General features: G+C 41.3%; 1 protein-coding gene across 3 annotated transcripts in view; it reads right to left on the bottom strand.

Annotated features, from left to right (window-relative positions):
• Positions 1-4,539: 4,539 nt before the first annotated feature.
• MACROD1 (mono-ADP ribosylhydrolase 1) overlaps positions 4,540-16,996 on the bottom strand; it is a 1,305,057-nt gene continuing 1,292,600 nt past the window's right edge. For 2 of the 3 annotated variants that reach the window (XM_082270229.1, XM_082270230.1), the window contains one exon: positions 4,540-4,663. In XM_082270229.1, the coding sequence (XP_082126355.1) occupies positions 4,635-4,663 (29 nt within the window). In that variant the 3' untranslated portion in view covers positions 4,540-4,634. The remainder of the gene's footprint in view (positions 4,664-16,996) is intronic. The other variant, XM_082270231.1, reaches the window with a different exon arrangement.

Genomic DNA, 16,996 nt, shown 5'->3' with positions numbered 1-16,996 from the left:
AGTCCAGGAGAGCTGACTGAGGAGTTGGGGCACTGCGAGAATCTGGAAAGCAGTATCAAGAGTACAGAGGATCTTGCCCAGGGGTGTGTCCAGGAAGAAGGGGACCACCCTGGGTAGTGCAGTCAGTGGACGGGTGTCGGCTGGTACAGAGAAAGGGGGTACTGGGGGAGTACCCTGAAGAGAAATCATATAGGAACACTTACCTCCTCTTTATTCAAGTGGCAGGATGAAGTAGCGGCCTTGCCGCATTTTCAAGTTAGAAGTCCTCTGAAGTGTGAATAGTTAACAGTTGGAGTATCCCACTCATCCCTTCTCCTATCCCAATATAAATAAAACAACAAAACAACAACCTCTAGACTGATCATTGACTGAGCCAAGAACTTAAAGTATTACGGTTTCTGCAAGCCGTTGCTAAGGGTAACCCAGGGGAATCCAAAAGTGTAATTCTTCAGCAGTCCTCTAGGGGGCAGTGCAACACATGTGAAAAGTGCCCAGGTCCCCAACCCACGACCCAAAGTAGAAAAAGGAAAAGAAAAAGATCAAAACCATCCAGTAAGGTCAACAATGTGGACCAAGGGTGCGTTCAACTATAAACTCATCTAATCCCTACAACGATTATGTAAATTTATTTAACTATTGGAATAATATCTATGCACCTACTATGACAAAAATATATATATATATATATTAAATAATCCCACACATAAAGAAAAGTAAATAGCGTGTCCTGTATGCGTACATGAACACACACAGGAGATCACACCGCCGAACATTAACAAAAATCATTAAAGGGGGATAATGTAATGTCCCATATGTACCAGAGATTGGTGTAAAGAGCAGGAGGGAGGGGCAGGATAGCCAATAATACGCCAAAAATGAAAAGAAAAAAAACAACACACCTCACTTACCAACCTATTACATGAGTTTATAGTTGCAGATCTGAGTCACCAGCTACCATTAACTATAATCACAGATGAGATTTATAACAGATTTATTATGGGTTTATATATTTTTCATATACATACTCCTTTTTTTTATAACAACTCTGTACTTTTACTGATATTTTTTCTTTTTTTTTTTACACCGTCAGTGGGATTATCAGCGGGGTTTAATTTATGGAGTCTATTTGCACTCATGGGCATAAGGTTGGTCTTTAAGAGCCCATTCACACTGCCGCGACTTGTCAGGCGACTTGTCAGCCTGACAAGTCGCGGTCCATTGAGTAGTACAGGACCCGTTCTAATAGGAGTGACACAAGTCGCTCACACTTAGAAAAAGGGTCCTGTACTACTTTGGGGCGACCTCGGAGCGACTTGCATAGACTTCAATTATGTGAAGTCCCTGCAAGTCGCGCCGAAGTCGCGGTGCACAGCGGTGCACGCGACTTCACAGGTCGCCCCCCGAAGTCGTGCCGCTTCAGTGTGAACCGGCACTAAGCCCCTTCTCAGCTTTTTTTTTTTCCCCTTTTTGTTTGGAATGTTTTTCTTCATCATCTTTCTTTAATGATGTTTATACCTATTAGCACACTATTGTTTTTGATTCATGTCATTAGTGTTTTTATAAGCAAACATGATGGTGACTGGTGCTATATGGGTTAAGAACGCGCATCCTGTGGAGGATTTTATCCCATTGGATTTTATCACCTGTTTGCCGGCGGTTATAGGGAGTGTGCATACTGGGGGCACCCAGCAATAATGAAGCACAGGAGTGTGAAACGCGTTTGCTGAACATTGTGTATTGTGTGTGTCATGCTGAATTTTTTATGGATGTGAAATAAAGAAATTGTTTTTATCCTTGGAAGTGATGCCAATCCTTTCCTTTCTACATGTTCATCTGGCAGCGGACCAAGCAGGCACCTGAGTCTTCACAGCAGCCAGGGATCCCTGCAGGTTGCCTTGGAGCAGTTTCACCTAGTACGGTTTTGAATAGGAATGTTTGACCACTCTTCCAGAAGCCCATTTGTGAGGTCAAGCACTGATGTTGGACAAGAAGGCCTGGCTCGCAGTCTAAACTCTAATTCATCTCAAAGGTGTTTTATCGGGTTGAGATCAGGCCAGTCAAGTTCCTCCACCTGAAACTCACTCATCCATGTCGTTAAGGACCTTGTTTGTGCAATGCTGCGCAGTCATGTTGGAACAGAAAGGGGCCATCCCGAAGTTGCGAGCATGAAATTGTCTAAAATGTCTTGCTATGCTGATGCCTTAAGAGTTCCCTGCACTGGAACTAAGGGGCCAAGCCCAACCCCTGAAAAACAACCCCACACCATAATCCCCTCTCCACCAAATGATTTGGACCAGTACACAAAGCAAGGTCCATAAAGACATGGATGAGCGAGTTTGGGGAGTAGGAACTTGACTGTCCTGACCTCAACCTGATAAAACACATTTTTGGATGAATTAGAGGGGAGACTGCGGGCCAGGCCTTCTCGTCCAACATCAGTGCCTGACCTCACAAATGCGCTTCTGGAAGAATGGTCAAACATTCCCATAGACATTTTCCTAAACCTTGTGGACAGCCTTCCCAAAAGAGTTGAAGCTGTTATAGCTGCAAAGGGTGGTCCAACTCAATACTGAACCCTACGAACTAACACTGTAACCATTAAAGTTCATGTTCGTGTAAAGGCAGATGTCCCAATACTTTTGACAATATAGTATTGTGCAGGAAAGGACTTGTGTGGTTTTTGAGCACTGCGGTGCCCATCAATCAATTTTGAACACAAATTCTTTCTTCTTTTTTCAGGTCCGGCAGTGGCGGCGGGCGTCCTAATTGACGATGGATCGGGGGACATTGTTTTTTTTTTTATAAAGGAATTGTGAAAAACTGTGTGTGTTTTTAATTCTTTTTGAGACTTTTTTTGGTGAATGGGTAGGAGTACAATGTACCTTATACTCATTGACATGGGGAGGGGGGGCCCTTGTTAAAAGGGGCTTTCCGATTCTGATAAGCCCTCTGCCCACAGACCCCCACAACCACCGCCCTGGGTTGTGGGGAAGAGGCCCTTGTCCCCATTACTATGAGCCCCTCTGTCCTAAAGCACCCCCACCCACCAGGCCATTTCCCATGGGAGACTGGGTGGGCATAAAAAACAGAAAGCTGAGCTGCGGTTTTCCTACCCCCACCACCCACTTAAAGCGGAGTTCCGCACACGAAAATGTATTTTCAATAAAAATACCCCCCGGGACAGTCAGGGCTAGTACATTCCACAATGGATAGCCTCTGTACTGTCCCGGGTCGCACTTACCTTTTAGAAAAAATACTTACCTTGAAAACTTCTTCTCCAGCGCTGCCATCTCGGATGTGGGCAGCTGAAGCCAGCGCGTCCTCTTCTGCGTCCTCTTCTCCCAAAATGCGCCTGCACCGGCCCCGCTCATCACTTCCGGTGCGGGCGCGTCATCCCTCCACAGCTTCTGGGCATGCCCAGAAGCTGTTTAGCAGGGAATGAGGCACCACATCGGAAGTGACGAGCGGGGCCGGTGCCGGCGTATTGATTCCTGGGAGCGATGACGTTCAGCTCCCAGGAATCAATGCAAAGAGGAAGTGACAGCACGGGCCGCGGCCACAGAGGGAGGAAGTGCAAGAAAGGTGAGTATATTTCTCTTCAATAATAAGGTAAGTAAACAAAAAAAAAAAAAATCGTAACCATCCATTTCTTTTTCAGGTGACCAAAAGCAAGCGGATGGCCCAAAATCGATCATGTCGATTTTGTGGCCGGAACTCCGCTTTAAAGTCTACAATACAGGCGGAGGGGACTGTTCTTATGTAGCAGCAAGTTTACCACAACATGGCGAGCTAACCGGCGGCACCACCTGCCAAGACTTGTCCAATCAAATAAAAGGGGCTGCGCCTCAACTTCAGTCCAAATGCTTGGCTTTAGGTTGTGGTACATAAGTCCCACTGTAAGAAAAAAAAAATCATTCATGGGGTGGCAGGATCACCTCCTGAACACCTGCCACTGGCTGCTTAGCCGCACTCTGAAAATCATTCCAACATAGCTTGCTTTTCAGAGAATAGACTAGCGTGAAGCTAAATGTTATCTCCTACTGTTCAGACAGAACTTAATAAGGATGAACAATTACTGTACAATAGAATGACTGCCATTAAATTATATTAAAAGGGTTCATGCCATTTCTTCAGCAATGATTATTTTAATAAACATTATTTATAGAATAATCGTCAAAGAATCTTCCCAAAAATTGAACTGTGGTCAGCGTAACTTGTCCACACTTTGTTCCAAGTTTTCCATAACATATTCATCTTTTTAGTGTTTTTACTGTGAATGATGGGGGTTGTGATGTTTCCCCAAAGAGGCCTGTAGGAGTTCTCTTCTCTATGCCTCTCTGATGGCTGTCTTTTATGCTGACAGTTTTCTGGCTGTAGTGTTTCTCAAAGTGATAGGTCATTGGCTGTCTCAGATTAATGGAAAAACAAATCAATAAATGGTTTTAAGCTAAGCTCTTAATGAAATGATTAGGGTGGTTCTCCTCTCTTTCATTATTTCTAGTGCCTATTGTTTGGGGTAAATAATCACACTATTAAGGCTTGTGTCTCATTGACTTTAATGATATCACAGTAAGAGTGTGAATTAGATGAGCGAATAGAAGCGGGTTCAGTTGGATCGGTCTTCACACACAGGCCTACAGTTTACAGGACTCGATTTCTTGGTCTGCAATAGGAAAAACAATAATATTGTTAAAAAAGCAAATAGGTAAACACGTTGCAGATGAGATCAGGGCAGAAATATGGAAGCTGCTATTGCTGACTTTTTTTTGGAAGGTTCACACCTAGGGTACCATCCTTATCCTTGCTTGACTACTTGGTGTGTCATTGATCTGGAACAAGTATGTGCATGTCAAGTGTTCTCACACCTAATATATACAGGCTAGGAATCGACCAATATTTTTGCCATTGCATATCGGTATCGGTCGATATGGGCCGATATTTTGTACATTTAAAGTTTTGAAAAATAAAGAACATTTTTGACACAAATCTGGTACTGAACATGTGGGGTAGGTCTTTTAGTTGTAATGTGTGGTCTTCCCTTACCTTCCTGCCTGCCAGGAATCCCATGTGAACATAGTTTAGTGTCATTAAAACCCTAGAACCCACTTTCTTAGTGTTTTATATAATGTCCAGTGTGTGTTTTTGTAATAGAATAGTGGAAAATACCTTCATTACATCGCTGCTCCGGGCTCTCCTCGCTAATCTCCCACTCTGCTGTTTCCTCCCCTCATAGCTGTTAGAGGTGGATCTCAGCCCCTCCCTTCTGCAGTGTACACAGAAGTGCCGGGTATTCGATTAGAATAGTGGGAAATACCTTCATTACATCGCTGCTCCGGGCTCTCCTCGCTAATCTCCCACTCTGCTGTTTTCTCCTCTCATAGTTGTCAGAGGAGGATCTCAGCCTCTCCCCTCTGAAGTGTATACAGAAGCGTTGGGTATTAGATTAGAATAGTGTGAAATACCTTTGTTATATCTCCTGCTCTGCTGTCCTTCTCTCCTCCCCCACTGACAGCTGGGAGTCATGGAAGGGCCAAGCGGTGATGTAATTAAGGTATTTCACACTATTAGATTACAAAAACACACACTGGACATTATATAAAACACTAATAAAGTGGATTCTAGGATTTTACATACACTAATATTACATAGAGTAATATCGGCAATATTGGTAACCTCCGGGGCTTATACCGATATATCGGGGAAAGTGCATATCGGCCCGCGATATATCATCCTTGCTGATAACCGGTCGATCCCTAATACAGGCTTCTTCCAGTACAGTGACCCAATAATTAGTGAAGATGAGATCAGGATTCCATTCCTTGACCAGCTCTCTCTACAACAGGGGTCTCAAACTGTTGCAGAACTGCAAGTCCCATCATGCCTCTGCCTGTGGGAGTCATGCTTGTAACTGTCGGCCTTGCAATGCCTCATAGGAATTGTGGTTCTCCAACAGCTGGAGGGCCACCAGTTTAAGGCGCCTTCTCTACAACAAAAAAATCAAATATAACCATGACAGTTCCAACATTCTTATGATATATTGTCTTCATAGCGTAACCCCACTTTTGTTGAGAATAAACCTTCCCCTCTGGGTGATCTCTGTACATTGCAGAGATTTTAACAAACCTTGTTGCAGATTCCTACCTTTTGTTATTCAGAAGAAATCACTGTTTGTTTCTCTGTGCTGAGTGGGTCAAAAGGGAGTGGTTTCATAATTATCTACCAGCTGTGGCAGCTGCAGGGCTCTAATAAGGAAATCTGCTGGGCCTGCATCCCTTTAGACGTGTTCCTATTTGGAGTATCTCACCAAAAATGACATTTTTGTTGCAGGGGATGCCAGAAACCTGACTTGTATCTTAGACAGACTTCTGGGAAAATTGGGGAGCCAATGACACAAGCAGGAAATGATGTTTCTGGAGGTGTGGTCAGTACACATTCTGTGTACAGAACAGCTCCAGGTAGCCATATTGCATTGCATTTTCAGAAAACTACAACAGCTGCAGATTGAAAAGGAAAGGTAATTTTAATAACATTCAATCATATTATGATTTATGTTGAAATTGTATACGCTATATTTTTCCCAACTAAGGTAGAGTTACCCTTTGATACAAAATATCCGTTTTGATAAAGAGACTTCCTTATATATAATCTAATATCAAGACATGCCTATTACAATGTTATTGCAGTAGGTAGGATCAGTTCTACTCTTGCTCCCAAGAAAAGAGTGGACAAGGTGAATGAACCCCTTTGGGTTACTACATGGAAAGGAATGAGCTACTGGCTCATTCTGCTTTAAAGTCCAGAACTGCAATTACAGAGGACACAAATGATTTAAACCAAAAACATAATAATAAAATAAACATTTTCTAAGAGAATTATAGCGGTTGCTATTGCTGATCCTCCTCTGAAAGTAGCTTATTATGCTGACCCTCTGGTTTCAGTACTTCCTGAGAAATCAGAGAAAAATTAAAAGAAAAGTCATTATCTGCATATTTTTTCTAGGTTAGTGACTCAAAATATTTGAGACCAAGCCTTTGTTTCCTTACATAGGGTAGGAAATGGTCAACACTTCTATCTGACTTTTCTTTTAGTTTAAAGCCAAGCTCCAGGTATACTTTCTCTTCCAAAATATACAACAACCATTAAATTGAATGGGACTTTAGATGTACATTCCAGGGTATATTAATCACCAACTCACAAGATAAATATATAATTCTTAAAGTTTTATTCAATATCATAATGGTTAAAATACATATGTTTAATACATATTCACACATGCAACGGCCATGTCAATCTCTCTTTAGGCCTTGGGATCCAGTGTATTGGCCAATACACTAGATCCCAAGACCTAAAGAGAGATTGGCATGGCCATTGCATGTGTGAATATGCTTTAAACATATGTATTTTAACCATTATGATATTGAATAAAACTTTAAGAATTGTTTATATATATATATATATATATATATATATATATATTGTGAGTTGGTGATTAATATATACTAGAATGTACATCTAAAGTCCCATTCAGTTTCATGGTTGTTGTATAAGGGGGGCGGTACTTTCTAGGGGTAGATTCAATTGAAAACTCTGTCCCCCACACCCCACAACTTTATTTCACTTTAAATAGTCCATGTGGGCCAAGCTGGCTAGCTATTAGCATTGTGTAAACTGTATGTAGCATAAACTATATACAGGTCCCTCTCAAAAAATTAGCATATTGTGATAAAGTTCATTATTTTCTGTAATGTACTGATAAACATTAGACTTTCATATATTTTAGATTCATTACACACAACTGAAGTAGTGCAAGCCTTTTATTGTTTTAATATTGATGATTTTGGCATACAGCTCATGAAAACCCAAAATTCCTATCTCAAAAAATGTGCATATTTCATCCGACCAATAAAAGAAAAGTGTTTTTAATACAAAAAAAAGTCAACCTTCAAATAATTATGTTCCGTTATGCACTCAATACTTGGTCGGGAATCCTTTTGCAGAAATGACTGCTTCAATGCGGCGTGGCATGGAGGCAATCAGCCTGTGGCACTGCTGAGGTGTTATGGAGGCCCAGGATGCTTCGATAGCGGCCTTGAGCTCATCCAGAGTGTTGGGTCTTGCGTCTCTCAACTTTCTCTTCACAGCATCCCACAGATTCTCTATGGGGTTCAGGTCAGGAGAGTTGGCAGGCCAATTGAGCACAGTAATACCATGGTCAGTAAACCATTTACCAGTGGTTTTGGCACTGTGAGCAGTGAGTGCCAGGTCGTGCTGAACAATGAAATCTTCATCTCCATAAAGCTTTTCAGCAGATGGAAGCATGAAGTGCTCCAAAATCTCCTGATAGCTAGCTGCATTGACCCTGCCCTTGATAAAACACAGTGGACCAACACCAGCAGCTGACATGGCACCCCAGACCATCACTGACTGTGGGTACTTGACACTGGACTTCAGGCATTTTGGCATTTCCCTCTCCCCAGTCTTCCTCAGGGTCCGGTCACCTCTTCTTGTTGTGCAGTGTTTTCTGCCACACTTTTTCCTTCCCACAGACTTCCCACTGAGGTGCCTTGATACAGCACTCTGGGAACAGCCTATTCGTTCAGAAATTTCTTTCTGTGTCTTACCCTCTTGCTTGAGGATGTCAATGATGGCCTTCTGGATAGCAGTCAGGTCGGCAGTCTTACCCATAATTGCGGTTTTGAGTAATGAACCAGGCTGGGAGTTTTTAAAAGCCTCAGAAATCTTTTGCAGGTGTTTAGAGTTAATTAGTTGATTCAGATGATTAGGTTAATAGCTCGTTTAGAGAACCTTTTCATGATATGCTAATTTTTTGAGATAGGAATTTGGGGTTTTCATGAGCTGTATGCCAAAATCATCAATATTAAAACAATAAAAGGCTTGCACTACTTCAGTTGTGTGTAATGAATCTAAAATATATGAAAGTCTAATGTTTATCAGTACATTACAGAAAATAATGAACTTTATCACAATATGCTAATTTTTTGAGAGGGACCTGTACAGTATACAGAGCTGTGTTCTGGCAGCGGTATGGGGACTTCCTGTTTTCAAATCGCGAGCTTCTCAGCCAGCCGGGAGGAGATGGAAGCGCCAGGAGCTGTGACAGTGTGCCACTGGAGGCCTTCAATTAAAAGGTAAGCCTCTGATAATGTGCTAGTATGCAGTGCATACTAGCACATTATGACATTAACTTGCAGGGGGACTTTTATTTACAGATTTACCTACCATTTTAAGTATTAACATAGAGCTCTCTTTTGGTGGTATTTGATCACCTGTGCGATTTTTATTTTTTGCGCTATAAACAAAAAAAGAGCGACAATTTTTTTAAAAAAAAAACAATATTTTCCACATTCTGCTATAGGAAATTTTCAAAAAAAAAAAATGTAAAAATCTAAATTTTTTAACATTTTAGGCCAATTTGTTTTCTGCTACATATTTTTGGTAAAAAAAATTGCAATAAGCGTATTTTGATTGGTTTGTGCAAAAGTTATCGCAGCTACTAACTATGGGCGTGATTTATGTAATTTTTATTGTTTTTTTTACTAGTAATGGCAGCAATCTGCTATTTTTTGCGGGATTGCGACATTGCGGCGGACAGATCGGACCCCTAACTGACATTTTTGACACTTTTGGGGGTACCAGTGACATTACTACAGTAATCAGTGCTAAAAATATGCAGTGTTACTGTAATAATGACACTGGCAGGGAAGGGGTTAACCCTGTGGATGATCAAGGGGTTAAGTGTGAGCCTAGGGGAGTGATTCTAACTGTGGGGGGGGGCGTGGCTTGTGAAATGATCATAGAGACAAGTGATCCTATATAGAAGGATCACATGATCTCTGTGATCATCCCAGGGAGAAGGACGATTGGCTGGCTGTGTTTACAACAGCCGACCATCCTTCTCTCAGCGGGGAACGATCGCGGGTGTCAGGCGGCAATCGGAGCCGCCTGACACAGGCATCTGGTTCCCCGCTGACAAGCAGGGATGGGAGCGCGCCGCCGCTGGCGCGTGCTCGCCCCCTAGCTTCCTTCAGGCGAGCGACATAGACCTACGTAGTTTTGCCTGTAGGAGAATCCGCAAGAGAATCTGGTAGGCTGGTTGTACTCAAGTTGATCAATCAACTTGGTACATTCAGCCTGCCTATTAACGGTTCGAATCTTAGTTCCTGCTGAGCCGCCAAGATTTGAACCGTGTAAAACCAGCCTTAATCGAGTGTACAAATGTACACATCATTTAAGTCTCTTCACAGAAGCCTGCTGTAATCATGAGTTGTCATGCATAGACTTGCAGTGCCATCCAATATACTGCTGAAAAATGCAGCATGTCTGCATTGCACATCACCGCAGCATTGTAGTGTGGACAGGGCACATAGGAAACAATTGTTTTCTATGTGCCCTAGTGATGGCCCTGTTGTTCTTTGCAGAAAGTGCATATAAGCTATGTGCATGGAAAATGTAAGGCAGTGCTACATTACAAAATATACTGATTACTTATATAGTCCAAAGCTTAGAAATAAGAAGTGTCTATAGTTTTTTTATTTCATACCAATCATAAGGTTTGTTTTCTAAACATTCATGATGGGTTGGAACAAGAAAACATAATAAGGTGCATTATGTGTTTTAGAAAACCTCCATTTCATCATGAAGTTGGAGACAAACCTTTACAACTGTCAGAAAGACAAGCCCTACTCAAAGCTAAAGCAGGAAAACAGAACAGCAAGAGGCAGCAGGCTCAGCATGTGGGACGTATGCTGATAATTACCATCATGAGAGTGGTTGCTGTTAGACAGATAAGAAAAATTTTAAGCCAGATCGGTATAACAAGGCAAGCCATGAACACCCAATATAAGCTACATACTACACATACTAGAACTGTGTCTGTGCAGTCTTAACTCTCACACTGGGGTCAGAAAGTATCTACGGAGATCACATCCCTAGTTTTGGCACCTTAGACGCTACTGATGCTTACAGTTTATTTTTTCATTTTAGAAACACTATAATTTATAGAGTTGTAATCATAAAGTTACACTTTGTGCCTACATACATAGGGAAATTAAAGCAGACTGTGTTGGATTCTGACATTGGAGCATAGTTCATTATAGATTAAATATTGCTGCATTCTTTGTGAAAGTAATGGGTTTTCTGCAGTGGTCCAAAAAACCTTCTTCCTTAGTGACAGCTAAAGCTCCACAATCATCAATGCTCACCCTCAATGTTCACTGCAGACTGCAGAGCTGCGAGGGACCTCTGCAGAGAGAATAAGGCTTTCACATAGAGGGCAGAGGTCTTTATCTGCAGGCCTGTTACTGCACACAGACTTTTCTGCTCAGGCTTGAGGAGCCTTACAAACAAAACCATTGGTAAGACACTAATGGCTCGTTTCCACTGAGCTTTCTGGTACGGTTTGGTTCGGTACGGTACGCTATTTATGCCGTTTCCATTGTGAATGGTACCCTAATTCCGAACCGTACCGTACCACTTTTTTGGGACCCTTTCGTTGGGGTACCAAGCACATTAGTACCGTACCAACAGGGTGGAGCTACACTCTGCAGAACTTTGATTGGTTGACAGAGAATCGTCTATCACAGCTTTCCTGCTACACCATGCCTATCATGAAAGGGTACTATTGGCAGTGGAAACGCAAGGTGTACAGTTCCGAACCGTACCGTACTGAACCAAACCGTACCGTACTACTCAGTGGAAATGAGGCATAAGCGCTTACTGTTTTGTTACACCCAGAATTTATATACGCTATATTATCAAAAGTATTGGGACACCTGCCTTTACACAAACATTAACTTTAAGACATCCCAGTCTTAGTCCATAGGGTTCAATATTGAGTTGGCCCACCCTTTGCAGCTATAACAGCTTCAACTCTTCTAGGAAGGCTGTCCAAAATGAGTCTATAGGAATGTTTGAACATTCTTCCAGAAGCGCATATGTGAGGTCAGGCACTGATGTTGGACAAAAAGGCCTGGATCGCAGTCTCTGCTCTAATTCATCCCAAAGATGTTCTATCAGGTTGAAGTCAGGACTCTGTGCAGGCCAGTCGAGTTCCTCCATGTCTTTATGAACTTTGTTTGTGCACTGGCGCACAGTCATGTTGGAACTTGAAGAGGCCATCCCCAAACTGTTCCCACAAAGTTGGGAGCATGAAATTGTCCAAAATGTCTTGGCATGCTAAGACCTTAAGAGTTCCCTTCACTGGAACTAAGGGGCTAAACCCAAACCCTGAAAAACAACCCCACACCATAATCCCCCCTCCATCAAATTATTTGCATCAGTGCACAAAGCAAGGTCCATAAAGACATGGATGAGTAAGTTTTCGGGTGGAGGAACTGGACTGGCCTGCACCCCAACCTGATAGAACACCTTTGGGATGATTTAGAGCTCAGACTGTGAGCCAGGCCTTCTCAATTAACAACAGTGCTTGACCTCACAAATGCGCTTCTGGAAGAATGGTCAAAAATTCCCATAGACACACTCCTAAACCTTGTGGACAGCCTTCCCAGAAGAGTTGAAGCTGTTATAGCTGCAAAAGGTGGACCAACTCAATATTGAACCCTATGAACTAAGACTGGGATGCCATTAAAATTCTTGGGCGAGTAAAGGCAGGCGTCCCAATACTTTTGACAATATAGTGTACAGTGCCTTGCGAAAGTATTCGGCCCCCTTGAACTTTGCGACCTTTTGCCACATTTCAGGCTTCAAACATAAAGATATAAAACTGTAATTTTTTGTGAAGAATCAACAACAAGTGGGACACAATCATGAAGTGGAACAAAATTTATTGGATATTTCAAACTTTTTTAACAAATAAAAAACTGAAAAATTGGGCGTGCAAAATTATTCAGCCCCTTTACTTTCAGTGCAGCAAACTCCCTCCAGAAGTTCAGTGAGGATCTCTGAATGATCCAATGTTGACCTAAATGACTAATGATGATAAATAGAATCCACCTGTGTGTAATGAAGTCTCCGTATAAATGCACCTGCAATGTGATAGTCTCAGAGGTCCGTTTAAAGCACAGAGAGCATCATGAAGAACCAGGAACACCCAGGCAGGTCCGAGATACTGTTGTGGAGAATTTTAAAGCCGGAATTGGATACAAAAAGATTTCCCAAGCTTTAAACATCCCAAGGAGCACTGTGCAAGTGATAATATTGAAATGGAAGGAGTATCAGACCACTGCAAATCTACGAAGACCTGGCCGTCCCTCTAAACTTTCAGCTCATACAAGGAGAAGACTGATCAGAGATGCAGCCAAGAGGCCCATGACCACTCTGGATGAACTGCAGAGATCTACAGCTGAGGTGGGAGACTCTGTCCAAAGGACAACAATCAGTCGTTTACTGCACAAATCTCGCCTTTATGGAAGAGTGGCAAGAAGAAAGCCATTTCTTAAAGATATCCATAAAAAAGTGTCTTTTAAAGTTTGCCACAAGCCACCTGGGAGACACACCAAACATGTGGAAGAAGGTGCTCTGGTCAGATGAAACCAAAATCAAACTTTTTGGCAACAATGCAAAACGTTATGTTTGGTGTAAAAGCAACACAGCTCATCACCCTGAACACACCATCCCCACTGTCAAACATGGTGGTGGCAGCATCATGGTTTGGGCCTGCTTTTCTTCAGAAGGGACAGGGAAGATGGTTCAAATTGATGGGAAGATGGATGGAGCCAAATACAGGACCATTCTGGAAGAAAACCTGATGGAGTCTGCAAAGACCTGAGACTGGGACAGAGATTTGTCTTCCAACAAGGCAATGATCCAAAACATAAAGCAAAATCTACAATGGAATGGTTCACAAATAAACATATCCAGGTGTTAGAATGGCCAAGTCAAAGTCCAGACCTGAATCCAATCGAGAATCTGTGGAAAGAACTGAAAACTGCTGTTCACAAATGCTCTCCATCCAACCTCACTGAGCTCGAGCTGTTTTTCAAGGAGGAATGGGCAAAAATTTCAGTCTCTCGATGTGCAAAACTGATAGAGACATACCCCAAGCGACTTACAGCTGTAATCGCAGCAAAAGGTGGCGCTACAAAGTATTAACTTAAGGGGGCTGAATAATTTTGCACGCTCAATTTTTCAGTTTTTTATTTGTTAAAAAAGTTTGAAATATCCAATAAATTTCGTTCCACTTCATGATTGTGTCCCACTTGTTGTTGATTCTTCACAAAAAATTACAGTTTTGTATCTTTATGTTTGAAGCCTGAAATGTGGCAAAAGGTCGCAAAGTTCAAGGGGGCCGAAAACTTTTGCAAGGCACTGTATATTATTTTTATTCAACTCCAGTCAGGCTTTAAAGCAAATATTCTTATCAACATGCTCAATTGCGCATAAAGTTTTACTTGCTTTTGTTTTTTAAAATTAGATTTTTCAGTTTACTGAAGGCAATTCTGAAACAAATCAGCTGATTTTCCCACATACACATACTTTATTGATTTTTAAAGAAAGTTTGACTATAAGTCAATTCACAATGATTATCACACAGGCTATTTATCCATAAAAAATTTAATTGGCTTCTGCCTGGTAATAATTGCAAGTTATTTTAGGGGGTCTATAAAAGAGAACAAATAAATTGAGTCATTTGTTTTGGTCATAAAATGCAGATTCATAACAAAATTAAGATAAATGCCCATTTAATATGAAAACACTTTTATCGCTCTTTATCTATGCGAATAGAACATTTTTAGTAGTGGTGCAAGGGGAATAAACTTTACTATTTCTTTTTTCCTAATGCAAGTCTTTTTAAAATGTTTTAAATATTTTCAATTAGGAATAAATAAAATAAAAAAAGTGTGAATGCTGTGTGCAAGTTGTGTGAATCTTGTGTGAAAATATTTATAAATAGACTCCATGAGTGTGTAGCTTGTATTTGAACCGTAATCTTTCTATACAAATAATTGATTTTTATCTCAAAAACTGTTGAGTGGGATGCAAACAACCTATCTGACATACACACAGTCACTGGAATAAAATCTGCCAATCTGAACTTTTTTTCATGACAGAATAGAATAGCAAGGATGTAGTAAAAGGTTACATAAAACCATTCAGAGATAAACACTGTAGTAATAAATCATACAATGTATCAAATAAAACACACTACTGCTTCGCATTAAAATGATTTCATTTAGAATTGTTTTGACATTAATCGGGCAAAGCGAATGCAGAAGTTTTAATCCTTTGTCTAATATTGCATATTTTCCCTCTTGTCTCAGATATGCCCAGTAGCATTCTATTCAAAGAGCGGTTTACAATGAGCATCACTGCATTTTAAATGTTGAAAGAGGGCCATTTGATATTATACAAACAAAACACAAATTACGATGCAGCATTACATAAAATAAAATGAACTGTCAAGGCAAGATGATATAGCATTAGACAGAGTTCTGAGCCAAAAAGTCCTCAAGGACACACAGTTGGAGTGGGGGGTGGCATTAGCAGTCAGAAAGTACTGTATTAAAACATTTGCTTTACGAATGTTTCATCCTCTGCGCAAAAGTAAGGAATAATTATAATGTTGTGTAATGTCATGGTTAGATAGTTGGTAAGGTTAAATAAAAACATCAGTCCATCCAGTTCAACCAGTGAGGGTGTATGTATGTATATGTATTTATCTCCCTACCATTTCTCAAAATTCCAGTATATTGTTCTCTCAGATGCCTATCTAAAAGTTTTTTGAAATTAGTGATCCTCCCTGCTGACACCACCAAGTGTGGAAAGGAGCTCCACATCCATCCTGCTCTAACAGTAAAGAATCCTCTACACCGTTTAAGGTTAAGCCACTTCTCATCCAACTTCACCAAGTGGCCATGTGTCTTCTTTAGCGACCTCAGACTTAATAGTTTCTTCCCTATGCTAGAATCACTATTTAGATATTTCATATATTGCAATCATATCTCCTATAAGGCGTGTGTGTAGCCGTTCCTCATAACTGAGGTACCCTAGTTCCCTTTTCAGATTTGTTGTCCTTCTTTGCACATTCTTCCTGATGATTTGAGACCAGAGCTGGATGGCATATTCAAGATATGGCCAAATCAGAGCTTTGTACAGTGGCAGATTTATAATTTACTCTCTTGAGTAGATACCCTTTTTAATGCAAGATAGTAGTCTGCTAGCCTTGCTTGCTGCAGTTTGGCATTGCATGCTATTGCTGAGCCTGTGATCTACTAGGCCACCCAGATCTTTTTCTGTCCTACATTCCCTCAGAGGCTCTCTCCCTTCATGTAACCTGCATTCATTTTTAGCCTCCAAGTGCATTACCTTACGTTCATCATAGAGTGTTAAATCGTTGGTCTGGCAAGAACAATCCTTCACAAATCCATGTTGGTTGCTACTAATAATACTGTTTTCATCAGCAAATTCTTGGATGTAGTCCCTTACCATGCCTTCCAATTGTTTACATACTATTGATGTTTGGCTGACTGGCCTGTAGCTTCTAGGAATGTGCCCTGGCCCTTTTTGAATATAGGGGCCATGCTATCTTTTCACCAGTCAGATGGTACAATTCCAGTCCGTAAGCTATCCATAAGGATTAGGTATAACAGTTTAGAAATAACCTGGCTAAATTCTTTAAAGCATTTTGAGCATAAGCCATCTGGTTGGTAATTTATTATTAGCCACTTCCCACACGTACCTGTACATCGGCAGCAGCCATTCGGCCGTTATCACAGGGATAGCCCCCCTCAGGCTGCCTTCCGCCGCTCTACCCTCTGCACATCCGTCTGGTCAGTGTTCTGAAAAAAGCTGGATTCTGCTTGGATTGGGTCTCCAAATTACTAACCCGGAAGTAACGCTACAACGTATCTTCCGTTTACTCAGCTGCTGATGGCGCCAATTTAAATGACTATTCAAAAATGCAGATTTTGACATTTTGAATACTTTTAAGTGCAAAGGCGGGATTAGGGGTCTTTTAGACCCCAGATCCCTCCATAAAGAGCACCTGTCACTACCTATTACTCTCACAAGGGACCTG

This window comes from Pelophylax lessonae (assembly GCF_965119305.1).
Source record: "Pelophylax lessonae genome assembly, chromosome: 10".
NCBI classification, from domain to species: domain Eukaryota; kingdom Metazoa; phylum Chordata; class Amphibia; order Anura; family Ranidae; genus Pelophylax; species Pelophylax lessonae.
The sequence above is the reverse complement of the archived record's forward strand: the minus strand, read 5'-3'. Positions and strand labels throughout refer to the sequence as shown.